General features: G+C 33.9%; 2 protein-coding genes across 6 annotated transcripts in view; one reads left to right on the top strand and one right to left on the bottom strand.

The window, feature by feature from the left end:
* LOC130655923 (uncharacterized) overlaps positions 1 to 15,328 on the top strand; it is a 96,275-nt gene extending 80,947 nt beyond the window's left edge. For all 4 annotated transcript variants that reach the window (XM_057458737.1, XM_057458738.1, XM_057458739.1 and 1 more), the window contains 24 exons: positions 25 to 387; positions 913 to 1,209; positions 1,336 to 2,052; positions 2,144 to 2,449; positions 2,539 to 2,853; positions 3,298 to 3,612; positions 3,715 to 4,044; positions 4,160 to 4,330; positions 4,452 to 4,778; positions 5,243 to 5,392; positions 5,538 to 5,711; positions 5,797 to 5,973; positions 7,982 to 8,091; positions 8,201 to 8,271; positions 8,694 to 8,836; positions 8,959 to 9,261; positions 9,342 to 9,635; positions 9,733 to 10,038; positions 11,247 to 11,722; positions 11,808 to 11,905; positions 11,991 to 12,147; positions 12,489 to 12,818; positions 13,133 to 13,292; positions 14,626 to 15,328. In XM_057458737.1, coding sequence (XP_057314720.1) covers positions 25 to 387; positions 913 to 1,209; positions 1,336 to 2,052; positions 2,144 to 2,449; positions 2,539 to 2,853; positions 3,298 to 3,612; positions 3,715 to 4,044; positions 4,160 to 4,330; positions 4,452 to 4,778; positions 5,243 to 5,392; positions 5,538 to 5,711; positions 5,797 to 5,973; positions 7,982 to 8,091; positions 8,201 to 8,271; positions 8,694 to 8,836; positions 8,959 to 9,261; positions 9,342 to 9,635; positions 9,733 to 10,038; positions 11,247 to 11,722; positions 11,808 to 11,905; positions 11,991 to 12,147; positions 12,489 to 12,818; positions 13,133 to 13,292; positions 14,626 to 14,909 — 6,374 coding nt within the window. In that variant the 3' untranslated portion in view covers positions 14,910 to 15,328. The remainder of the gene's footprint in view (positions 1 to 24; positions 388 to 912; positions 1,210 to 1,335; positions 2,053 to 2,143; positions 2,450 to 2,538; positions 2,854 to 3,297; positions 3,613 to 3,714; positions 4,045 to 4,159; positions 4,331 to 4,451; positions 4,779 to 5,242; positions 5,393 to 5,537; positions 5,712 to 5,796; positions 5,974 to 7,981; positions 8,092 to 8,200; positions 8,272 to 8,693; positions 8,837 to 8,958; positions 9,262 to 9,341; positions 9,636 to 9,732; positions 10,039 to 11,246; positions 11,723 to 11,807; positions 11,906 to 11,990; positions 12,148 to 12,488; positions 12,819 to 13,132; positions 13,293 to 14,625) is intronic.
* A 2,224-nt stretch (positions 15,329 to 17,552) lies between these two features.
* On the bottom strand, positions 17,553 to 23,515 carry LOC130655925 (ubiquitin-conjugating enzyme E2 B). Of its 2 annotated transcripts, XR_008984787.1 has the most exons (7): positions 23,315 to 23,515; positions 19,802 to 19,882; positions 19,613 to 19,638; positions 19,406 to 19,495; positions 18,712 to 18,800; positions 17,847 to 18,246; positions 17,553 to 17,667 (listed from the first exon to the last, which is right to left on the bottom strand). XR_008984787.1 is itself a non-coding variant. In XM_057458741.1 (6 exons), exons 1-6 carry the CDS (start codon positions 23,356 to 23,358, stop codon positions 18,118 to 18,120), a joined length of 459 nt encoding a protein of 152 aa, XP_057314724.1. In that variant the 5' UTR covers positions 23,359 to 23,515; the 3' UTR covers positions 17,827 to 18,117. The 2 variants fall into 2 exon arrangements, 1 of the variants encoding a protein (XP_057314724.1); XM_057458741.1 differs by lacking the exon at positions 17,553 to 17,667 and having other exon boundaries at positions 17,827 to 18,246.
* Positions 23,516 to 27,221: the final 3,706 nt, after the last annotated feature.

Consider the following 27,221-nt stretch of genomic DNA (forward strand, 5'->3'; position numbering starts at 1 on the left):
TTGATTATTAAATTCTTTTTTTAGTTAATTTCATCCCACCACAAGATGTTGAAGCATTCAACACCAGTCATACCTCAATAAAAGTTAAATGGTCACTATATGACAATGTAAAGCATTGGAACAGCGAGAATATGACAATCAGAATATATTGGAAAAAAGTTGATTTCGCTTTTAACACCACACAAAACAACTTGTCGTCATACAATTATACAGATATGCACTCAACGTTAAAAGATTTCATCGACTTTAACTATGGAGATGATGTTATAACCTCATATGAAATAACAGGTTTAGAGGCTTTTACTAATTATAGCATTTTGGTTGCAACAGTAAACGATGTTGGAGTTGGTGCTTTTGCTAGTATCTACTGTAGATCCGGCCAGTGGTGTAAGTATTCTGATAATTTTAATATCTAATTTAATTTCTTCCTATTCCAAACTAATAGCAAGTGCTAAAGATTTCAAACATCTCTTAAAGTAAAAATTACTTCTGGCTTGCTTTATTGGCTTTATCAAAAGACATGGTGTACTTAATGCTTTAATGCTTGTGATCGCATTCTATTTATAAAATTTAACACCAGTATAAATATGTAACTTTGGGTCCTTTTTGACATTCGTGGACTTTATCTATACAAGGCAAAAAATAAAGTGGACATCTAATTCCATTCTTTTCATTTTCTTTTTAAGCTTTTTTTCTATTCAGTGATACAAATACTTTTTCATTATCCTTATTTTCTGTCAGGTATTTAGGTGCTTTTCCGTCGTTTTTTTTCTTTTCCCCAGACATTCCATAAGTATACGCGTCTTGAATGTGTAGACTTCTGTGCACTGTTTCACGCAGTTACCATGCAGTGCGTGCAATTATAATATGTAAGTCCTCTCCCTTTGAGACATTTGTCTTTTTACAATTTAGTACCTGAAAGCCTATATAATATATCTGCTGCTCATACGGCGAAAGATGTTATAACAATGCAATGGAAATACCCTGACAATATCGAAGTTTTTAATTCATGGATATTAGATGGTTTCAACATCACTCTCTATCCAACATTAAATACTCTGGAGAATATCACAATGTCACTTTCCAGTAGTGAAAGATCAAAGAATTTAAGCCTGGGTTATTTTAAAAGATACAGAGCGGTTATCTTCCCGTATAACATAGTTGGAATGGGGCCACCGGTGGACATATGTTTTGCAACACCAAAAGGAGGTAGTGTTTAACTTTTAACATTTCTATTTACTATCTCGTTTTTATTGATGTATTGCTGTCTAGTAACATGGCAAGCGAAAAATAATGTGAAAAGTTTACAGTGGAATTGTGCATGTGTCTTTTTAGTTCCATCTTCTGCACCAGAAACACTTGAGTTGGTTAATGCCACGCATCTTTTACTGAATATCAAGTTTGGTAATGTATCAACACAAAATGAAAATGGTGTCATCCTGTATTATCATATCAGATATAAATCATTGGATTGGCTTGATAACACACACAATAGGTGGACCACAAACTTGACTCATACGAAAGAAGATATACAAATGTGGAAAAATATGTCCAATTTTATTGTCCCTTGCAGTACGCTTTCAAGGGTTGATCCTCAGTCATCGCAGGTTAGAAATTATACCATCCAAAATTTACATCCACATACTCGCTATGAAGTGAGCGTTGCTGCATGCACGGAAGTTAATTGTAGCAGTCACTTTTTTACGAAAACATTTTTGACAGCCGAGACATACCCCTCATGTGCACCTAACCTTACAATGTGGAATACCTCTTCGTCTTCTCTGTTTGTTACAATCGATCCACTTGGACATTTTTGTATGAATGGTATTTTAAAGTTTTATCATTTCGTTTTACTGGAGAGTGAGTTGTATGGAGAGATTTATAATTTATCACTAAATGATATTCTAAAAGAAAATGTTGAAAATTTGACTGTGAATACGCATACTGCAACAGGATTAAAGAAATATTGGAATTACACTGCTGTTGTGTATGTTGAGAACAGTATTGGTAATGGGCCACACAGTTTTAAATGGGCTGTGACTGCTCAAGATGGTAAGTTGGTATTTTAAAAAAACATTTATCTACCCGTCAAGATATCGTTTATACAATCCACAATTAATGGTATGAAATTTTATTTTCATAGCTCCTGATGGCCCACCTACGAACATATCTGGATATGCAAACAGTAGCAGCTCAATCATCTTGAATGTAACTTTGCCTAAACGTGAACATAGAAATGGCATTATCCGAGGCTACAAGGTTCTATTGTACAATCTGCAGAACTTTAAAGCACTGGAGTTTGCGTATAACATAACAGATGAAATATCAAACGTGTTTTCGTTTGAAGGACTTGCTAAATACACAGACTATGAAGTTAAGGTTAAAGCATTCACTGTAATTGGAAATGGGCCATACTCTTCTCCTTTTAACATTAGAACCTTTGAAGACGGTAAGACATACTATTCTTAATAACTCTGGCGAACATAAAAACTAAGAGCAGGTATTATGATTGTCTTTAAAAATTTAATTTACTTTTAGTTCCCAGCCTTGCAGCAGTAAATTTTACCATAGTGTCAGTCACTGAAAGTAGTGTGAATGTTATGTGGGAGGATATACCGGATGACTTTCTTCATGGCGTGTATGTCTCTTCAAAATTGGAACTAACTGGGGTTTTAGCAAATGGTACAACACATGCTGAATCAAAGAATGTTACTCCAAATGCTTTTATTTATCCACACCGGACTCAATTTGCCGGTTTATTCCCATACACTAGTTACAATATTTCCATTCAAGGATGCACAAGGGTGGGTTGCGGAGTGAAAAATTTCTCTTATTTTGAAACTGAGGAAATGGGTGAGTATGTGGTACTTTTTCTTGTTTCTTTCTGATATGCACAGCTTCACTAATTTTATTATTTACAACATACAAATAAGATATATTATGTTTAAAGTCAAAAGGTGTCTACCTAAATGCAAGCTATTCAACATCGCAATGTTATGAAGAGCATTTTAAGGGATAATAGCATCAGTAAAAACGTTTTAATGCTTTTATTATTTCGTCAGCTATAATTGTTAGAATATCACAAAAAGCATAAAGAACAGACGCTATGAACTTGTTGAAAAAGTACATAAAATTTGAGTTTTCATAGAAATATTAGATAATAAATTCCAAAACTGCCCTCAGAAAAAAATCCGTAATTTTTAACTAATATTTTTGGCTTTTAATGTAAATCATGTTAATTTGGTCTTCTTACAATTTGTCACCTGTATTATAAATAATATTTTGATGACTTTTAAGGTCCAATTGGTGTGGTACAGAACCTTCAAGATCAAAAGAAAAACATAACAGAAAGCTTGCATTTTAATTGGTCAGATATTCGTCCGATGGAAAAGCGAGGGCGTATCACATATTTTAATATCTCGTTATACAAATTTCTAAAGCCTTGGGCGAGTATTAGTAACGAAGCAATATCATTTCTTGTACCTGCTAATCAATTCAACGCATCAGTTTACAACTTGGATAATTTTACTTCTTATAAGGTGATGGTTTTTGCAATGAACAAAAGAGGACATGGTCCAGTTGCTTTCATCGAATTACTAACACCAGAGAATGGTAAGCTTACTAGAATAGAAATTAAAAGAAGGTTTTTTGTTACTAGAAAATTATACCCATCTGTTACTTGAAAATTATCCCAATTCGTTACTTATGTTTTAGTTCCATTATATTCTCCACAAATAACATTTGCAAATAACATTAGCAGTTCAGGAATAAATGTGAAATTTACGAAACTACCTCAATCATCGTGGCAAGGTGAACTATTAGGTTACCATGTTTATTACCAACATGCAGATGAACCTACCAATTGCACTGCTGGACAAATATGTAAGAAGATGGAGTTTAAAGATTGCATTGGTAATGATATAAATACTTGTGATGTTACAGAACTCGATCTGCATACAAACTACAGTGTATGCATTGCTGGTTACACGAGTGCTGGAGCAGGACCAATGAGTGAATGTGTTTATGTAGTTACTGATACGTTTGGTTAGTGTTCATTCTACTTTTGGTATACGTTACTTTTTCTTGTTTTGTATGGTGTTTTGCATCTTCCTTCCTTGTGAATAATGTTGTATGTGTATTTAAAGCTTTTTCTTATTAGTTAATGGTAATTGGACAGAATGGAGTGAATGGGGAAACTGTGATAGGAGCTGTGCAAATGGTACTGAAGCGAGGTTACGATTTTGTATTAACCCAATACCAGCAAGAGGTGGAGCCAATTGTTCTGGCTTAGATGTTGAAAGAAGACCATGCAATGATTTTCCTTGTCCAGGTTAGCTTCGCTAATTTTGTAATCTTCTGTCATTGTGATAGAATATGTGCTTACTTTTGAAACGGTTTTTGTTGTCTTGCAACTGGTGCGAGGAATGTTTCAGTCTGGTTTGTTTATTTAGGTTATTACCTTGCCAAACCACTAACTGATTGTACACAAACATGCAACAATCTTGGAAATGCATTTGGTTGCTCAAATGTAATTGATACAATTAATACAACACATGTTTTCGAGACGTCTATCAATGGATATGATTATACTGATGTACAGGGTGTAGTTTGTTCGTCTGATGATTCGCAGAAAACGTATTCGATGGAACATCATCCTTCTTTCTCTGTCAATGGGAATATTTGCTCTGGATATGCACATGTTCCTCGAAGAATTAAATGTTCTATTGATGACACGTTAAGTGAAGAGTATCGGCGATTGTGTTACTGTATAGACAAAGGTAAATATGGACTGCAGTATTTAAATTTTTTATTAGCATAGAAGTTTAAAGTTTTCAACAGCCTTTCAACTTGTAATTGTAAAAGCATTTTTACCAAGTTTTTGAGTGTGGTGTGTTCCATTGTTGTCACTATCATTTTTAATGATTATTGATCATACTCAGAAGCAATAATCAGTGATTGCAAACTGATAGTGTATCTGAACCTCCATGCCTTATTATTTATCCTCCTTTTTTAATTTCTTCTGTTTTGTTAACAACTTTACTTACTGCAGTTATTGTTTTATATTAGTTATTTCTTGTTTCAAGTTTTTTAATTTAATTTTTTTAATGTGTTTTTTATAAAGAACAAACGTATTGGAGCATAGGTTATTGATTGTTGGGATAAGAACACAAAGATGTCATCTACGTTTATTGCCTTACAAATTTTAATTTCTTCAACGTGTGTGTAATTTCTTTGATTTTAGAATCTTTGGGCTATACTGAATGGGGTATATGGAGTCCTTGTTCAAAGACATGTGGTTCAGGTTTATCAAGGAGGCTTCGGATTTGTCGTCTGGAAAGTGGTTGCAACAAAACTGAGGATCTTAATGATTGTAACACACAGCTATGTCCGAGTAAGTAAAAATTGGTTACCTGCAAATTAGTATTTTCATGACACATACCCTAAAACGAGAAATTGCATTTATGTTATGAGCAGAAAAAGTTGTGGGTCCTTTTACAAAATATTTATAGTCAACCTTTTTTGTTGGTATTTTTAAGTTGATGGCGCCTGGGGTGGATGGTCAGAATATAGTGGATGTACAAAATCATGTGGCATTGGTAAGATAAAAAGAACAAGACAATGCAATTCTCCGACACCTTTACATGGCGGTGCTCCATGTGTAGGAACTGATGTACAAGAGATTATCGGTTGCAACCCTGATCCCTGTCCACGTATGTTTTGTTTTCTTTTTATTAAAAAAAATGGGGCAGTTTTATAGTTGGGGATATCATCTAACTTTCTGCGACAATTTTCTAGAAAATGGAAGTTGGAGTGATTGGTCTTCGTTAGAATTGTGCTCACAACCATGTGGTGTTGGTGGTACGAAGCTTCAAAGACGATATTGTAACAATCCAGCACCTTCCTATGGTGGGGCTTTATGTAGTGGTCCAAATCAAAACAATGTTTCATGCAACGAGGATGTCGTTTGTAGAGGTATGCACACTTGTTAAATAGTTTGTTTGAAGCAGATGTTCTTAAAATTTTGATATAAATTTAGTATAAATTTTTCAACCAGCAGGTTTTTGTCACAATAAAACCTTTTCCAATGCAACAAGTACTTGAACATAAATCAAAGCTAAACTTTCTCTAGCGATTTAATTATGAGTAAGCAGTAACAGATGTTTAATAACAAAAGATTTTTAAGCTTTATTTCTTTGCCCAACGATATACCAGGATTTTAAATGTATATTTTTACGCCATTCAAGAGAGAGAACAATGATATAACATCGATGCGCTTGAAAAGACTTGTTTTTACCAATAATAGAATTTAACTGGTGTGTACAATGAAAACAATTATTTAACTAAACAATGTAAACGCTTTATGCTGACAAAGGTAAATATCTTACGCATCACTATAAAAATACTATAATTTTACATAAAATAATTTTTGATAGAGGACCAGATTTGTAAGATCATCCCAACAATAGTTAATTCACTTTCGAATTTTAGCAAACTTGTCAAGTTTTAACTGCAGATTTGTTAAATTTGCAAGGTCTTCACAGACCCTAAAGTGTGTTGTTCTTTATGGATTCATGTCAGAATTCGCAACTTTTGCGTTTTAAGCCAATTTTATATCATTTCTGCAGATTGCAAAATTGTAGCTAGCTACAAAAGGGGAGATTTGTTGCTGGGAATTGGTAAATTATTTGCCCATCTGATTCTGGTTCTATCAGGTGCAAAACTGGCTACATGTTTTTTAGATTGTCATGTGATTCGTGGTGCCTGACCAAAGGTAGTTCAACAGAAATTTAACTCCAGATTAAGGAAGTAATATACACGATTAATTCAATTTTTTTAAGTTTAATTCATTTTGGCAGAACTTTAGAAACCTCATTTTTTTGTCGATGCATACCTGCGTGTCTCTTGTAGCTTCTATATGATGACCAGGATTTCCTAATTGTTATCAGAAAGTGAAAACAATTAAGAACTTACTGCTTGAAGTTATCATTAGCATATGCTATAAAAAAGCAAGCAACGACGTATGTGGATAAAAAAGAGCTTCAAAAACCTATTCACTTTAGTGTCTCATCTTTACCTTCAACTTTTTTAGCCTCAACAATTTAAAAATGCACCCATCCACTTTCAAATTATGCTCACCTCCAACTTATACAAGTGGATTTCTTTTTTATTTGCTTTTATTTAGATAGTTCAGTATTTTCAGGGTAACTACTTACTTCTCCAGTTATTAAATGTTGCAAGCTATCAAAATATTTCGATCCAAGCAGTATATCATATTTATTTACTGTAATTCATTTAAATTTTTAACTTTAAAAAAGCTAAAATTCTCTTACAAAAAAATATACAGCTACTCTGACATAGTACGAACAGCTTTCTCCTGTTCATCACAATCTTGCCGCCTCGCTAATTTTTTTTGCGTCGCAATAATTAGTATCTGCGCCAATCAGGTTTTATATTGAACCAACCCCCTCCAGGGCCATGTTCGGCTCTCGTCCAAGACACAAAAAAGACAACAGGGAAGGAGGTTGGTTATGTACTGGACCTATGTATCTGCAAAAGTGACGCATTTAGAGTTGAATTTATTATTATTATTCAATTGATGCTATACATCCATACTGCAAAAGAGCCAAAAAATTGTGAATTCTTTATGATTTTGTCAAGGGTTATAAAACTGCCACCATATGTCTAAGAAAATTTAGTTAAAACGAAGGAGACTCCACGTGTTGCAGCAATATTCTATTTCAGGAAACAACGCCCTGTGTCTGGCTTTTTTGTTAAATCTATTTTTTTTACAATCTTTCATAGTTTTTATAACACTAACATCTTTACTGCATGTACCAACAGAATATGTAAACATATTGAGAATAGCACGTTCATGGACTTTATTTTAATTCACAATATTTCAATCATGGCGAATTCCGTTGTGGGACTTTATTAGGAAAATGAAAATAAACAAATGTAATAACCTCAATTTTCATTTTAGAAGTTGGAGTGAACTATCTTGTAAGGTTGACTAATGAAACCTGGCATTATACCATGCACTATGCAACTTCGGAGATGGGAAGGAACCTGCATAACAAGCTAAAAAGAGAAGTAAATTAAAACTCGTCTATTTTTATTTTCCTTTTTTATTTCGCTGGATACAAAATAGCTGTTATTAAATTTCTGTTGTTAGTGAAAATTGACTTTTTGTTGTGTACAGGTGCTGAAATTTATGGAAAAAAGTAGAATTGGTGCATCAGTAATTGATAGGGTCGAAGTTACTCAGTTAAGGTAAACTGGCATTTTTGAATGACCATCCTCTTTGTGTCAGAAGTCAATTTTTGTAAAATTCTCAAGGAATGGGAAAAAAGTCACAAACACTGGTTGATTTATAAATAAAGTTAATTTATATTATATTGAGTATGTCACTTTTTCACCTATTGGTAATTATGGGAGAATGTTGGCATTGGTGGCATGGTGATTTACATGTGTCTGTCCAGAGGAGTATGATCACAAAGAAATAGCGTTAAATTTAACGTTATATCGCTGCAATGAACAAAATAAATAACGCTAATTAACGCTAAATAAATTCCACTTTAACGTTACAGCTTAAACATGAGATAGCACTATAGCGGTAATTAATCATTTTGGCACTCTGTGCTTTATATCTTTTTAGAAGAAGTTTACAAGGGTACTTTTTATTATTATTTCAGCCGTGGTAGTGTCATTGCAAATTTTACCGTTTTCTATTTTGGCAATCCATTTATCGAAACATTGATTCTGCAAAACGCGATTGACGACATCGGTTTCATAAACACTATCCCAGTGCAACTGTTGGCTGTCACCTCCCAAAATGGTAACACATTTTTTATACATTTCTAAGATTTTTAAACTGGAAAATTTGCAATCCGTTCTAGTCAGACATTTTTCTCTTAATTAAAATTGGTTAATCTTTAAGTATATATCCTTACCCTTTAGTTCCAGATGTTACACCTACGTTTACTGCTTTTGCTGAGGACTCCAGTACAATTACAATAAGTTGGAAAGACGATGAAAATTGGGATGTATCAACGTTTGGTGAAGAGTTTTACATGTATTACATATTCTACCGGGATTTGACAATTCCCAATTTAAACTGGACCTCATATGGTACATTGAATAAAACAGTGACACTTCCTGACTTGAATGCTAACACATTGTATGGGATTCGTTTGGTCGTTGCATTAATTGACGCTAATGGCATTGCTTCATCGGAAAAGAAAATCAGAACTAAAGAAGGCGGTAAGTTGGCGAAAAAGTAATAGAGTAGAAGTTTCATTACATATTTTTGAAATTAATAAAAAAATTCATTTCATATTCAGTTCCATTCATCGCTCCACCGAATTTTATTTATCAAGAAATGAGCCCAACCTCAATATATTTGGATTGGGGTGAGATACCGAAAAATGAAGTCCCAGGAACTTTGCTTGGTTATAAAATTGTTTATAAAAGATTGGATAACAACTTAACCCGTGAAACAACAACATCAGCTATTATGCTACAAAGAACGTTGAAAGGTTTAAAACCTGCTACGTTATACCTGTTTACTATACATGGTTACACGGTTGCTGGTGATGGTCCGATTTCTTTTGTGACCCTAAAAACAGCATTCGATGGTACGTATTCCAAGATGTTATAATCCGTTTTGCATAGTGATTTAAAAACAATTATTTTCTTAACATTTTAATTTAATGAATACTTTCATTCTCATAGCACCTGGAGTAGCTCCACCTAAGGTCGCTTGGGAAGATCGATTTTCATCATACCAGATAAAAATAAGTTGGAATCCCATACCAGCAGAAGAGGAAAATGGTTATGTAGTTGGATATAAGATAAAATACACTCTTATACGTCAAGCAGATAGAGATGTGACAGTAGGTGAAAAGCCATCAGTTAAAGAAGTTGATCGCTTCACATTCTCTACGTATATAGATGGCTTATCCCCTTACTCTATGTATAAATTCGAAATCTTTGCGTTTGCTAAAGAAGGGGATGGCCCGGTATTTACCTTTACAGCAGGTACGTGAACGCATTCTTTCTTATTGTTGTTTGGTGTTATTTCTAAACCATATTTCTAATGACGGCAGATTCTTGCCGAATTAACTTGACCACAAAGAGTTGTTTTTTTATGCGTAGAAATTTACTGAGTGAGAATGTATTTAAAACATGCAAGCTAAATGGACCTATTTCCATATCCATTTTCGTTTCGCGAAATATACATACTAAAATACCGAATTCAAGAAAGTCAAGATAATTTTCAGTTTGTTTATCATTCTGAGCTAGATTTACTAGCTTCTTTTAACTACGATGATATAAGTTGTAGCTAGCTGGCTGGTTTATTCCAAACAAACGTGAAGTTTCAAGCTGTTTATTAAAATTAGTGATATTGCTGGCATATATCCTGTGTCTCCAGTTACTGAGTGTACCTTATTTTTCAAACAACATCTGTAAAATTGGATACTGGTGTGCATGATTACCATCTTAGTATTTTGTTGCCAAATAAAATATTCCACTTGGTGAAAACAGTTTCTTTCTTTGGAAGCTCACTTGGCAAAGCATGTTTGCTTTTTTCCATTCAATTTAAAAATTGCCCCTTGAGAAAAAAACACAATAATTTAAAAACAAACTATTCTAACGTACTGCCATGCAAAAAAAACTTTTTTATCCAAAAAGGCTTGTCATTTTAAACTCTAACTGTAATCCGATAGATAACAAAGTTAAAATATTTTTGTGACGTGGTCAATCGAAATTCTTATTTTAATATTTTCACAAATCGACGTTGGAAAAATTCCATGAAGATTATTTGCCGTGAGTAAACAAAATTCTGCAAGATCAAGTTTTAAAATTATATGCGTAAAAGGGAGAAAATACATATAAAACTAGTTTATAATAATAGTAAACTGTACATCAAGTTTTAGTACTAAACTAACCAGAATAAAGTAAATTAAAAATTTATTTACATCGTTCTAAAAATGTGACAAGTTATTATAATAGGTTTAGCTAGCTAACATATACCAAAAGATGCCACTCTAAAATCTACAATATCTCAACGATCCGAATAAGCGCCCCCTATTCTCGAGTAGGGGGCTTATTAGACCATGGGGCTTATTTACAAATTTTTTTCCAACCCTGTGGCGATTATTGGGCACGGGGCGCTTAATCCGTCATATACGGTAGGTCTATTTACGATTAATTTTGTTTTTTATTTATTTATTTTTTATTTTTAGAAACGTGTAAATGTCCTGAAATACTATATTCCAACTTTTACTCTTTGAAACCTTTCATACACCAAGAAAAGCAAGGCTTGCGGCAAGTGCACGGATTTTTCCCACGGCTTCTGAAGCGGATTCTACGAGGAGTATGCACAAAATGCAAGGCGTATAATTCTCCTGAGGTTTACTTCGACCGAACATTTTCAGGCTCGCCATCGGAAAAACTGAATGCTCGCCAAATGAAAGACAATATCGGATCAACAGTGCAATTAAGCATGCCTGTATATGGCAAATTTACAGTGAAAAAATATGCTGGTATTTATCCATACATAAGTATCGTGAGAACGCAAGGAAGTGCAGCTATTATGTACGATCAAAAGGTGAGAAGATATCAGATGAAAGACTTGTTAAGAAATGTAGTTGCATCATGGACAACCGTTGCAATAATGGTACTAATGTCCATAATATGTGGATGGTTACTGTGGTTTGCTGTAAGTAGTTTATTTTCTACGTCAATTTCTTGCCATAATAATACTCCATGTGGATATCTTTAATAATTGGATGCCTTTATTTTAGGAACAAACATCATCAAATAGTGATTTTGAAATCCACAGTGCATTTAAAGGATCTTTTCAAGGAATATGGGCAGCGTTCGTAACAATGTCAACTGTGGGGTATGCATTTAGTTGTGATTTTCCCTATTTGCAAAAGGTTATGTAAAAATTAGATATTAGAAAAGTAGAAAACATTAACTTTTAGGTATGGGGATTACACTCCGAGCACACGGGCATCTAAACTGATCACAATATGCTGGACATTGATTGGTCTGATCACTACTAGCATATTCATTGCATCAATATCGACTCATTTGGTTTCGATTAGTTTGCGACAGGAAGCAAAATTATATGGCGTCCTGGTAAGAAAATTTACCATTCGAAAATTTATGGTTGGAGAAGATCAGTAAAACCTTTACAATGATAAAATATTATATATACTATGTAAAATATTTTTGCTGGGACGTAAAAACCCTCTTTGTCGGAATGAAGGGCACATCAAATATCAAACTTGTTTAGAATAATAGGAATTAATTATTGTCACGATTGGAATTGACTTCAAATTTTTGCTTGCTTAAATCTCATCAATTTATTTACACAACTCGAAAGATTTTCCTAAAGTAAATATCAGTGTCTAATTGGCGTTGCCTAAACTGAAGTCAAAATACAAGCCCTTAAGTTTTAATTCTCCCAATATGTCTAGACTGCTGTTATTCCTGGGACTGCAGAGTATAGTTTAGCTGTTGCACGAAACGCAAAGATATACAACGTAAGTCGACCGATAGATGTATTGGAAGCTGTCAGCAAAGGCATTGTTCCGATTGGTCTGCTCGATGCATACACAGCAACTAGTTACAGTGACCACCTAAAGAAAATGACTCTTACTGTAAAAAAAATATTTGACACAAACAGCGGGTATGGAACTGTGTTGTCGGGTGGCTTGGAAAGCCTCGAAGATGATATTCGCAGTTACGTTGACGCAAATGAAGGAAGCATTAGTGCGTTTATTAATAGTCAGACAAAAGTTTTAAAAGTAAGCTTACGATTTAAAGTGCTTTAAAAATGTTTGAGAAGAAGAAGTCAGTCAAAAAAAACAATCCGAAAATAAGCATTATTTTAAATAAAAACCATCAAGAAAACCTTTTTCCTTTCTATTGGTTTTCAAATGCTTTTGTAGTACTTTCGTTAATTGACATTTTAGAAAAAACCTTTTACGTCCGATTACTTCTAAGGGGGCTCCTTGATTAAACATTTCCGCTGTTTCTGTAAATATAAATTTACGGGACAGCGGAAAATGTATACCTTTATGTTGTCCTGTGTAACAACTATACGTATATTTTCTTTTAGCCAAATGTGACCATTATTGAGACTGAATTAATTCCAAAAGATGAATTGGTAGAGTTTTCAATTTTGTTGGTGTATGCTTTCCTTGCAATGTGTGTGTTTGGAATCTGTATATGGCTATGCTGTCTTAAAAGAAGAAAATTAAAGAAAATTCAACCTCTAGGTATTGTTCAGAAGCATTTTTGAAATGTTTTTATCCTATTGCCTCGCGTAAAGGGGCAGCGCCTGTAACAAGGACAAGACAAATGCGTTTTTTCTGTCCACCAATCTAGACGAAATGTTTAAGATTTAAAATGTCTTACGTAATGCATTTATTAGCTTACTGAGGCTGGGAAGTCTTAAAAAATTAAGTATAAGTGAAGACTATCCTATCCTGGACTTCTAGAGTGTTATCAAAGAGTGAAATCTCTTAAAACATGGAGAATAGCGTTTCTACATACATGTGGATATTCATTGACACTTGTATGTTCGTATATCCTTTTGAAAGAAAGCAAGACGTATGATATACGCAAATAACCTCGCGAATAAAGTTTACAAAAAGCTGTCTATCAAATTGTGATTTTTGTTACGAAGTTAGACACAACATATTTTACTATTCAAATACGCAATAATACTTATTACTTATTATTATTATATTTCAAAATTGAACTTGAACGGAAAATTCCTCGATATTTTAATTTTCGATGGATCCGTCTTGGGTGAACCGACTGACAGGAAGAAGAAAGACCACAAACCCCACCCAAAATTTGCTAAATTCAGTTAATTCTGCCTACATTCACTTTTGAAAAGTTTGGTGGAAACACCTTTACTTTACCAGTTAGTTAAATAATGCTTTTGAACACGTATCGTATCTTTTTAAAAAAGAAAAAGAAAAAATAGTTACCAAGATGAGATTCGAACACACGACGACTCCCGTGTCGGTGCCCAGAGAGGCAAAAATTTCCATTCTTGTAGGATACGAGCTTGTAATAATTATGTTGCATAAACGTTTCAAACATAATAAGCGCATTGAACAAGAAATTTCATAACATTGAAAAAATATACAGAGTGCTTTTAAAAAAATTATGTCAATAACGTTTCCTTCATTCTCAGAAACAAACTCAATGTGTTTCTACACACACACATTTGACGACGAAAGTCCTTACATTAAATTATATTTGAAAAACTAAATGAAGTAGATCAAATTTCCTACTGTCTATTATCTTTGATTCCTGATTGTTGTTAATTGGATTATTCCGAGGGAGCAAAGGGTCACTTCAAAGGCATATTGTAAGGGGACAGGGTAAAATAGGATTGGCAGTTTTTTCTCTATTCATTAAACTATACACAGCTTAATTACAGTTGTATGGACATGATCGCCAACGGTCTGTTTAAAACTTACTGAGGTACGAATTAAGTGTGTTCAATATACGCAATGAAGTTTTGTTAAAACTTAACATTTCATAACTTTGTTATCTTGGAACTGGTAGTAATTTCACGAAACTATTTTGTTTTAGCAACAAAAGAGGAAGCAACAAGAGAGGAAGTGCTGAAAACTGAACTGATACCACGTATCAGTAATTTCCATCAGAGCTTTGTCGCTATTGTGAAAAAGATGGATGAGAAACATTTTGGTGAACTATCTCGTCTGCAAGTCTTACGAACAAACTTTATGCGACTTATGACAAGGCATGGTCATACTAAAAAGGAGGTGAATGATCGATTTGAAGCAATACGAAAAAAGCACTTGAAAAAAATTAGAAAAAGAAATAGATTAAAATATTTAGAAACAAATATTTAAAATATTTAATAGATTTTGCACGTGTCAGCACTTGTAACGTCGCACGAAAGGACGTTTATTTCCGTGACGTTTTGTTCCTTTTCTTCACTGCTATTAAAATTGTATGACAATCAGTTTGAAAAACTGAGAGATGATATGTCTATCACTTTATTAAAATATATAAATATTAAAAAATAAGTTTTTAATACGACAATGATATTTGGTTGAAAGTTTTTGTCAAGAAAATTCAGAACTAAGTTTGCAATTGAAATGTTTTTTTATTATTCAGTTGTATGATTATTTTATAAATTTCACATTTTAAATGTTTTTCAAGAAGACTACACCATGTCGGTTGTTAAATATGACAAGTAATTAATATTACTTACAAACCCGACCCACCAATTTTAAATAATTTTTCAGCAAAAAAAAATTTATGAATAACTTTGCAGAACTTATTTTTTGCAATTTCCTCTAAAAAATCAATTGGGGAACTGATTTGCTTGATTGGGGTCCAAATTAGCAAAAAAGCCACAGAAGTTTTTAATTAGTACGTGTCTTTTTATCTAAGACATAAATATAATATTAAATTAGGTGTTGATTGCTTATAATGTAATGTGCAGCTATAAATTTCACTACTGCATTTGTTCCAATGCTTTGGTTAGCTATGCCATTATTTCTTACAGAATTTGCTCACACTTAAAATTGTAACGACATGTTACAGGCTGTGTTTATATAAGCTGACAATTGATGAGCTCACATGAGAACTTATTCCACAAAAAAACTGGGTGACAATTTCAGCCTGTTTTATATTAAGTTACGGAAAGGTTATTTTTTTAGAGAGACTTTCCCGCCGAAATAAATCGTTAAAGGCGCTTTACTGGATTCGCAACAAACTCTGTTAGTAACGTTTTGAAACTTTATTGAGAGCTTATTTCGCAGATATAAAATGTCGGGTGAATGTTTTTTGCTAGGACAGGGTTACCATCAACCTCCTCCCCAGGATTTTTTAGGCTTTTTATATTCGGACGTCCGAATAAAAAATCCTAACAATATAGGGACTAGGTTGGGGTACGATAGGCTGTACAATGTTTTAATTTAACTGCGTTTGTGCAACATTAGTAAATCTACACTAAGCGCTGCACGTAAGTGTGTGGCACAAAATACCTGTAATTTACTGTTTAACCTTGCGTTTAACCCCTCGTCACCCGGCTAGTCTAGTTGTGTAGCGGTAAGTCCATTGATCTTGCGCAAAAAGGGGTAAAGGCAGGTATGCAACTTAGTAAAAAGCTGCATTTTTTAAATGCGTCATTTTAAACATCAGTATCAATCTAGTCCCAAAAGTCATCTTGTATTTTTTGACGCCGAGACGCAGAAGTTTCAATGTCAACATGGGGACGAGGATGTATGAGTACGTTTTGTAGCCAGTTCTTTTGATAAACACAATACAAGTTCAAAACTTTACAAAATGTTTGTAGGACGATGCGTGTGGTAGTCTGTTGCCATGATAACTCATCGGTTAAATGTTGGATCAGGAGACAAATCGACCAAAAACATTTCTTTGCTCTAGCAGTTTCAATTGTACCCTGCGCTCCACCGAAACTACTCCCTATATTAACAATTCCCGTTGTCTCTGAGCGAGAGAAAAATTAGGTACAGTTTTTTTATATATGCACGACGTTTGGGGAAGAAATGTAATGGTCAGAGTCATGCTAGCTACGGCTACTTTGCAAGTTGCGATTTTGGGGTTTAGATTGGAGAAAGTTACTAAATTTTATCTTCTAAATACTTGGAGATAAATTAACTTTATTAATGTGTTAAAATGAATATTTTGTAACGTTGTTGAGGCAAGTATAAACTTTTAGACGAACTACGAAACGGCTGTTGGTTTTCAACTTTAGTGACTTACACGAAAGTCGAGCTAATGGCGCTGGAAACGTTTATGATCACTGAGGACAAAAACAACAGCTTAAATATCACATTGGGCATCCAAATATAACTAAAAACAACAAAAAAGTTTCCCACATATGGTGGATATTATGATTTATTCGATATAAGTACTTACCTTGCTTTTACTCAAACTTTCTAATAAAACTTCAACATTTTTGCATGAAAACATGTTTATTGTACATAAAGCCAGCCTAAGCAACAACAATGAATTAAAAAATATTTAGGGGTATTAGTTATCTTCAAAGCAGCATTTTTTAAAAATACAGTTCCTCGTGTTGTCTCTGTTCCCTCGTCAAAACAAATTTTCGATAACAAAAACAGCTCTTCGTGTTGTCTCTTCAAAAACTTTCGTTTACTGATATTTAATTAAGAAATTTCACATACCATACCTAATTTTACCACTAAAAAGTATAGTTAAGGAAAAATTTTTCTTTTTTTAGAAAATAGAAATAAAAAAGTAGCAAACAAATCATAAAAAATGAATTATTTCTAAATAGGTTGTCTAGACGTCTATGTGGTTCTGAATGTGGTTAATTTCTTGCACCTTGACCTTTTGAGTGGTCCATTTATTACACGCTTTTCTTCATAAATTGTGGGGATTAAGCTAATTGAATCAGTTTGTAGCCCCTTTAATGGCTACGTCACATCGTGTGGAGCAGCATGGATCTAGCCTGTTTGGTCTATTAAACTGCCTTTATCTTAGCCAGCATTCTTGTGTTTTAAAAATACTTTAACAGATGTGCGGCGTGAAATATACCTATACTAAGCGGGTTAACCGCTCAACGCCGGATTACCCAGAAAGTTCACTTAAGTTGTTATTTTTTTGCCACAACTAAAAAACACAATTAGGGAAACTTGAACATTTATTATATTTACAAAAAAAAAAAAAAAAACTGCACAAAACATCTTTTTTTTGTAGGTTTTGACGCGAGAACCTATTACATCGACTGCAAAGGCTTTTCGCATTAAAGCATAAAACAATACGCTAACAAAAAAGTCACGTAAACTTACACAATTATATACAAAATTTCTTTTAATAGGATTAACACAACAACAAAAAAATATACTACTGTGAGGACGTGAACAATTCTCCAGTAAAGGGTAGCTTTTATGAAAGCAAGTCAATGCAAATTGTTGAATACAGATCTAGTTTATTCCACGGCGCCATCAAAACTGTGGGGATACGAATAATACCATATGCAGAGCAGAACAAAATAGCAGCTACAGTTGGCACAGCAAGCGATACATTCTTTTATATTATACTTGTTCATTACAACTAAGCCTAAGCACTCTGCCAACTTTGCTCCACGATAGCCTGTACCTTCTTTTCGTATTCTCGTTTATTTTCTTGATATAGCTGTGCTGCTAAACTGTTTGCAGGACTATTTGGGTTTGGTTCATCGAGTAATGACTACGCAAAAAAATAAAACATCAATTAGTATATGCCATTACATTGTATAAACGCTGCATCCGAAACGTCGCATTGTGGAAAAAAACGTTTATTTCACGCACTACCAAGAGAATTACTTTTCGCCAGAACTTAATTTTGGCGAGAACTAATTTTCGCGAAGTTAGCAAGTCCTACCTAATCGCGAAATGTAATTCTTATTAGGACTTGCTAACTTAATGAAAATTAGTTCTTGCGAAGTTGGTTCTTTTTTATTTTCAAAACATTTCTCGCGAAAATTAATCCCCTTAAGAAAATATTTCGGGAGAATTACATCTCGCAAATTTCGTGACAGCTTTTTGTCTTAAAATATATCGCTTTAGGGATCTATTTTGTGATTGACACTGACAAGCTGGGCAGTCATACTGAGAACCTTAAATGTACTTAAAAAATGATTTTGAATTTATGTATAACCAAATATCTACATACCTGTATCGATGTGAGGATGGAAGAGACATCATATGTCGGACTCCACCGGTTCTGTAAAATATCCAGGCAAATACCGCCATCAGCGTAAACTGAAAATAACAGAACAGTAACACATAGATAGACATACACAATATTAAATGTAACAGGGTTACAGAAGAAAACACAGGAATACGTGTGGGTTTATTTGGGATTTTTTTAAGGAAATTTAAGATGATTCAGGGAGCGTAGCAAACCTAAGTAACAAAATCAGTGCAAAGAGGAAATCATAATAAAATTAAATGCATAATTAAAGATATGAGGAGTCAAAACAGATTTTTTTGGGAAATCAAATTACATTTGGACCAATTTAAATACAATTAATTTTTGATTGTTAAACAGACCAATCGTATTTTATTTTTTTAAGAACAGTGGCCAGCCTGATACATTTACATACTGTTATTATACTAATTTTGTATATTTAAACGCAGCACGCACCTTCATAAGGTTAAAATTGAATTTTTATTTCTGAAATTTAACTTTAGCAGATTAAAAAATATACTTCATAAAAGCGTTTGCAAGTGCCCTAAAAAAAATCCTAAGACATTTAAATTGAGTACCCTAAGGAAAGAAATTTTTGTGGTTATTTATGGACTTTTTAAATTTATTTTCGTGAATTTATAAAATTGAATTTACGAAACAAGAAAATATTATTTACCATTTGGATGAAACATTTTTGATAAAAATTTTACGATTGGTGGCTTGTTCGGATATTCTTCGGTGAATTCCATTATTAAGCGAAATGTGCCTGAAAAGAAAACTTGTGTAATAACTTATCCGATCATATTATATTATAGTACATCACATTATCAAGACGCAGAATATCATAGTACATCATATTATTAAGACGCAAATTAAAGTATACCTCCTTCAAATGGTGTGTCATCAGGTCTAAAGAAAAAAAGAAAATCCACATACAATAGACATTAAATTGTAAAAAGCAATTGAAAAAATTAACGTGTCTCGCAATGGTCTAAGATGAACGGTACAGTCTACGCTATACAATATATTAGGCTAACTAGAAGACTGCAGAAAATGATTTGGCTAATCTTACCCAAATATAACTGCATTCCATTGCATGATGTTATTTTCTGTGGGAGCGCCACTTACACCTGCAGGTGGATCATCTTGCAGTCTAATAAAATAAACGATTTATATTCATAAACCTAACTAAGATATTCCTGAGAATCAATTAAAAATCTACTTTTTTCTTTACATCAGAAGCTATTTTAAAACCTATGACATACTCAAATTTACCCAAATCATTACCCAAATCAAATCATATATTTATAATCTGTTAGTTTTGTCATATTTATATCAAAAACAAAACTCAGAAAAAAAAATTACTCATGAAGATGTATTTTTAAATTAAATGCAGGCTCTTCCTAAAAATTCTATGGTTATGCCTAGTACAAAACGATGTTTCCTTTTTGATTTTGATCCTTTACAATGAAAATACTACTGGGTTGTCATGTCATGATGGATTCAACAAAGTTTCTTTAAAGGCTGCCTTCGTGCCTATTTTGCAGCTTACAATGACATTTTCAACAAAATAACAGGATGGTGCCGTTGTGTCACCGTAGCTGCTGCAATTTAATATGGCTGAGTGAATGTTACCAGAGCCCCGGGTTAACCCCAGCCATGTGAGTAAAATTAAGGAGATGGCATACTGTGTGCGCCAAGAGTTGTTTGATAGAGCGCGGATCCTAATTGGGTCTGCATAGCTCAAAATGAGCAATAAATACTCTAGGCCTGCCCATTTATAACCCATAACCCCTCCTGAAAATAATAGACAAGGTATATCCCTCAATATTTGTGAGGTTAGCCATGTAAAACATGCACATCTATCTATGGAGGGGGTTATTGGTTGATACATATATATTATTTTTGTTGTGTTTAAACGTGTATATTGATATGTTTGTTCAGTGTGTTGACAGTTTTAAAATGACTGGTTTCTTGTTAGCTTTCACCAATAACCTATATCCAATAACACTTACAATGTTCTTATAAAATTCATGTCACACAATGACAAAGCTATTTCTTTACTTCTCTGAAAATAATGTTAGTAACAATTTGCACTGGTAGTGGAATTCTTTGAAAATATTTTCATAAGAACAACTTTTGTTTTCCTTTTCATAACTCTACTTTCCTTTTCATCAACATTTTTTTAATCTGCCTGAATTATTCCGAACATGCAAAATAGCACTGTCTACCAGTTTGTTGATCTGGTGAGAAAAAAGCATGATGCTTTTAGTAATCTTGGCTAAGTGTATTAAGGTGACAGTAACCCTTTTAAAAATCGGAATTTTTTTTACATAATTTGTTACAAAAGGTTATTTTCAGACCATATATATATGTCAATATTTTTTCTGTTATAACACACTTGTCACGATTATATAGCTAAAATACTATTATCTTTCACCAAATATATTCAGACTCGACAATTCCTCTTTAAATTAAAACTTATGTATAATTAATTAGTTCTGCCAAATATAGTTTAAGTCTATGTGCCTGCAAAATTGTACAGAAAAAACAACGTAATTATTAAAGAGAAACCTTAAATACAACAAAGATGGCACATTATGTAGAAATTTAAGATAATCTTCATTATGCTACACTGCACAAGCTTTAACTTTCGATAGCATTTTCGTTTCACTTTCACAAATTTTCAGACATGCTTGGTGAGCCATGCAGCCATGATATGGTGTGGGGAAATCTATTTTTCTTTTAACAGCGTTCAATGCAGCAGGGGATGGTAACAAAGAATCTTTTGAGAAAACAAAAGGCTATTGCTAAAAAAATATGAATGAACAAAAACGCTTCACACACAGGGTTAACCCAAGGTTCATTTAAAAACAGAAGCTGATGATTTTTAGGAAATAGTAAAAAATGATATAAATAAAACACTAAGTATATAATTCGGCTATTTGGACAGCTAAAAAAGAATTACTGCCACCTTAATGGAGAAAAATTTTCAAAAACAACTCATGAACCTTAAGTTAACCAACTTCCAGCAAAGTTTGTTATAGCTCAGGTCTGGAAATTTATCAACTTTAGAGAAATGATTCATTGCTGTCACCCTCAGAAGCTTACAGAAACTATAGCACATACTGTTTTTATTACAAAATTATTTAAACAAATGGCTCGCTACATAACTTTATATTTTGACTATCCCTCAAAACAACTTTGCAAAAACTAGTGAACCGGCGGGCTTTTGTGCGGGTCAAGCAAAAAAGGAATCAAGTGAAACGTCCTGGTTGCGCAAATATGCCTCAATATGGTGATCACATTGTGGAGAACACAGGTTTGCAACTTTGGGAGTTACCCTGGAGGTTTGGATTAAAGGCTTCTTTTCATTTTTTAGTGGTTTTAAGGATTTTAGCAAACTTTTAGAAAAACAAGAAAGGCCAAAGTAGTTGGTAAAACTTCTTGAGTTTAAGTTGATTTTCACTAGTATATATATTTTTAAAATTTTTAATGGTCAGTCATAGGATGTGAATTGAACCTCTGAGCCACTTGCAAATCAATTTAATAATGAAAGAAGTCAGTTTGATTTACTTCCATTCTTAAATCGATTTGTGAGTGACACTTTTATGTGGTCCATAGTTTCTTTAACTTCTATTTTAGAGAATTTTTACCTGAACTATGTGATGCCTTTAAGGCTTTAACCTTTTTGAATGTTCATATTTTCCCGGTAAGCCCTTTCGGCTTTAACAATTGTGTGCCAGGCAAAAAGATGTGGGCACTAGGTGAAGTGAAGTCCTTCTTAGTCTGTTTCCTTGCACGAGGATATCATTATGACTTTATATAAATATATGTGAATCAGAAGTTATGGATCTACACTTGATAATAGTTTATAAAGCCTCAAAAATGTTTCCGTAGTAGAAAAAAATAGGCATTCTATAACCCAATTAAGAGGGTGCCGATAAGCCACAAACGCCCGCATATACAAGGGCGAGTTTGGGCGACTTTTCGAATTAAATTGACGGTTGTCCGCCGAAAACGCCCGCACTTTCCAGAACACGCCCGGAACATTCCTGAAATGCAACATCTTGTTACACAAACATGACGGAAGACAGTTGAAAGAACGCGCTTGAAGAGAAAGGAGGTAATAAAGTTTATATATATATAAGTTATTTATCAAGTAAATCTTATCAAAAACCATAAAAAACAGTTCTTTTAAAAACTTAGCTACCATATAGTTAGTTTATTCTAATTTTTATACTTTTTTAAATAATTCTTCGAGAGTCATTATGGTGAATTTTTTTTTTCGGGCATTGTTCAGGACTATGCGGGTTTTTTTGGGCAAATACCTGAATTTTTTTTAAAACACAGAACTCGCCCGAAAACGGTCGCACTTTTTACGGAGTATGCACCCTCGTACCCAATTACACTTCTCAATATTCTGCTACTTAGAAGATGTAGACGCTTACTTAGGTTATTACAAGGCTGCTGGTAATAGAAATTGCTCAGTTGGTTTGAAAGTAATATAACAGTAAAAATCAACCGAAAATCAAGAAATTTTGCCAACTCCTTTCGATTTTCTTGTTGGCAGAAAAGTTCTAACCTTTTAAAGTCTCGCATTAGTCTTCGTCGGGCTGGAGTTGACATATCTACCTTCTTGTGTTAAAAAAAAGCACAGGAATAGGACTGCCCTTGTTATGAGACTATGGCCAGATAATTTTCAAACAAGCGAAAAGAGACGATCTTGTTTCACACCACCGACATTTTCTTTATTTTACGAAAAGTATGTTATGACTCGATATTTTTTGTCAATAAAATTTTATACCAAGTTTAAAACAGGTAGAGCGAGGTAAATTATTAAATATGACGTCATACTCTATTTCGTGGGACGGGGCCCTCGCGACAGGGGGCATACCCCTCCATTCTCCCTTGGCCCCTTTTAACTGACTGGAATTTTATGCCGTTTTTGCAAATTTTGTAAGTACGGTACACATCCGCTAATTCGAATGCCATTAATTCGAACATTCGCCATTCAGAACAAAATTTTTGGTCCCTTGCTTTATGAAACTCTTCTATTTACTGCTGCTTAATTCGAACTATCGTTTATTCGAACATATATTTCGATCCCTTGCGTGTCCGAATTAGGGGAGGTGTACTCTACCACAATTTCTCTAATTTAGTGCAGCCTCTAATCAGTGGTGACATCCAGGTGAAAAGTACAGCTTATCACAGGACAGTCAAAGCAATATATCGAAGACAGGAAATGAAATTTATGCTTGAGAAGCTGGATAAAGTTTGCAGATGAGCATGTTTCAAAAGTCTTTGGATGAGACTATGAATAAAAATATAGACGATTAAAATGTATTCAAGACAAACATGATAACCATTACGTTAGATGGTAGTGAAGATCACCTCGCAAGTAAGAAGCTCACGGATCTTGTTGGCAATGAAATGTTAGAATTAGAAGAAAGCTTCTGACAAATAAACCAGCACTCAACCTAAAAGAGCTATGATCAAACCATTTTCGAATGAAGGTTGACAAGGTTGATGATCAAGCCTCCATATGACGCAGTTTTAGAACTATACGATGGAGATGGAGATGATCTTGAACACATTTATTGTGAAGAACTGAATACTATTTAAATACTCCTGACATAACTGCAGAATCAGACAACCCTGGAAGTGTTGTCATAAGTGTGACTTCGACTGACACTGTTTAAGGCACAGAAGTTGATAAGCTAGTTTAATCCACGTGATTAATGATCACGTTTGCGAATATCAGGTGATCCTTTTTTAGACGCATAACGCCTCAAGCAGAACTTGCGGTGATACTAGCCATATAGCCCTGGTCGCAACTGACGGAAGGAAAACGAAAAACAGGTATGTAACCATAGCTAGTATATCGATATTACTAAGCTATGGAACTACCCAAAATCAGTCAGAATCACCCAAAATACCTAGAACCAACCAAAATTACCCATAACAAAGCAGAATCAGCCAGAAAAATGGAGAACCAGCCAAACGTATGAAATCAATGGACCTGTTTATCTTTCAGACCTCCGCTCTGCTCGGACCTAGCGATGGTGATGTATATGCGCGTAAAATAAGTACTTCATGGCAACCCTGACCTCCACCCCAAAACCAGGGCTTCTTTAAAAAGATTTTTATCCATTATTCTTGAGGGTCAGCCTCCATGTTCATGGCATATGGCAATAAAGAACGAACTAATATCAAAGAATAATATAAAACAAATAATATACAGAAAAGCAAAACAAGGTATATGGATGCATTGTACATTCATGTTAATTAATTTACAAAGTGATGTGTACACCAAGTGTTTTTTAAAAAGTTGAACTCAGCAGATATATGTTGCGAAATATTTGTTGCACAGTTCGGCACATCTCACCTTGTATATATACAATACAACACAAGACATTAACTGGCTAATTCAGCGTGATAAACACGCGTGAAAAATATAAATACAGCATCATATGCATTAATTTCCGATTAACTTCACAACTATGATGAACGGTATGATGATCAGCAACTGGATGAAAAAACTTCTCCAGCCATGAAGCCAAACGTGGAAGCTCTATAGCCTTTTTTCCGGAGAAGAAAAACAATAAAGATGACCATTTGTTACGCCGTGCATCTTACAATATATATTTTCGTACTCTGTTTTTTCACGATTTTCGTCATAAACTCGAAGTTTGGTGGTACATGAGAAATAAAAAATATGAAGAACATTAAACACTGTTAGCAAAAGTTTGCGATGCCAAGGCGAACTGACGATTGAGGAAAAACCTTTGCGAAAATCGCCTTGAATACTAACTCACTGCGCATATGCAGTCAGACCCGCAAAGAATTGCCGTAGAGAATCCGAAAAGAAACTTAGTTTCTGGCAACCTGCGATAGTGAAAACCTCGCTTTTAAAAAATGATAATCTCTATTTTTATTTTTCTTAACAACCAGCGGTGTCACGGGAGTTGTCACGTCAATTTTATCCTCAACGAGCACTACATTTGTCGAGTGACATTTTCGGGTGATATGGCATGGTTTACGACCAACATATGGGATACCGTTTAAAGTACAGAAGTTGATAAACCAGTTGATTTAATAGTGTTGATAAAAATCAATGACACCATCAGTGACGCAAACAACCAATGTTCTAACTCACTGCTACCATTTCGTTAAATATCAAAGGCGTGACTGCTAAGAGTGAAGAGTAAAGTATTAAAAGATGGGCTAAAAATAGATGGCATAATCAAAGAGACATCAATGTCTTCGAGTAGTGGGGCAAAAGAAGTGATCGAAAGGGCGGTGACTGTAGCAAACAATGCAAAAGAGATGTTATAGAGACAGGGACTGATAATGAAGGAAATCGATTCGACATTTTCAGTTGGACAAATTTAAAAAAACAGACTTTTTTTCCATTGTATTTGAGATGATTCAAATTTCCCTAAAAGGAGGGGGTATAAAGAAAATATAAAAAAAATTGAAATGGGAACACCTGGGATCAAAATAGGACTAATTTCTTAAAGCAGGATCAACCTATCAGTTTCTGAACATACGGGTTGATGACATCATCTAAATATCTGTCATCGTTCGGCAAAAGTACATGACCCTATACATTTTCTGGATGAGCGTTTAACGGGTAAACCAAATTCTGTAAAAAATTCATTGCACATTTGTTTGTTTTTGCTGAAATCTGCAGAATTTTTAAACCCTAAAATTTCCTTCACCGTTCATCAAAGGCACATGATCCTATACGTTATCATTATCAGCGTTTCGAGCTTTACACATGAGTGAGTCGTTGGGTATACAAATTTTTTACAGCCTTAGCTGACGTCATAAAAGATTTTTAAACCCGTATGTCCTTAATCGTTCGTTAAAACTAGGAGGATAGGTTGAAAGTACATGGTCCTATACATTAGTGTTTCAAGCTCTTTACAATAGTTGTAACAAGTTAAATAAAAATTTTTTTGCAAGTCATTGCTGACGTCATCAAAATTTTAATTACGAGATCTTTTTCATTGTTTTTCTGCCTAGGTGGATTTTTCCATGGGTCCTTATCGACTAGTATGTTATTAAAAAGACATTAAACTTATCTCGAAAATGCTGAAAATGTAATAAAGCTACTACATTCACATGCACGTAATTTTTGACGTAAGAGCTTACGGAAAATTTCTACGTAATTTGAATCATCTCAAATACAATGGAAAAAAGTCTTATAACATATTAAAACTGTTTTTTTAAATTCGTCCATCTTTTTATTTCTAAATTACAAAAAGTCTCCCGGATGGAGGCCCAGTGGTCCTAAACCTGGATATAAGTCCACAGGACTTATAAACAGGGCTTATTTATATGCGAGGAGGACTTATAAACAGGGCTTATTTATATGCGAGGGGATAGGGTACGTAAAGTTTTACGTAAGGGCTTACGGAATGGCTGGTGTTCATTCATTTTCTTACGTAACACATGTGACGGAATTATCGTAAACACCCACGGAG

The sequence above is a fragment of the Hydractinia symbiolongicarpus genome, chromosome 8 (assembly GCF_029227915.1).
Source record: "Hydractinia symbiolongicarpus strain clone_291-10 chromosome 8, HSymV2.1, whole genome shotgun sequence".
Taxonomy (NCBI): domain Eukaryota; kingdom Metazoa; phylum Cnidaria; class Hydrozoa; order Anthoathecata; family Hydractiniidae; genus Hydractinia; species Hydractinia symbiolongicarpus.

What these genes read in the sequence shown, in the direction of transcription:
- LOC130655925 (XM_057458741.1), bottom strand. Translation starts at nt 23,358, where the DNA reads ATGTCAACTCCAGCCCGACGAAGACTAATGCGAGACTTTAAAAG. An exon ending in AAAAATGTTTCATCCAAATG is followed by an intron (nt 18,801 to 19,405) that starts GTAAATAATATT and finishes TGTTATTTTCAG; the next exon opens with TTTACGCTGATGGCGGTATT. An exon ending in CCATCCTCACATCGATACAG is followed by an intron (nt 18,247 to 18,711) that starts GTATGTAGATAT and finishes TTTTTTGCGTAG; the next exon opens with TCATTACTCGATGAACCAAA.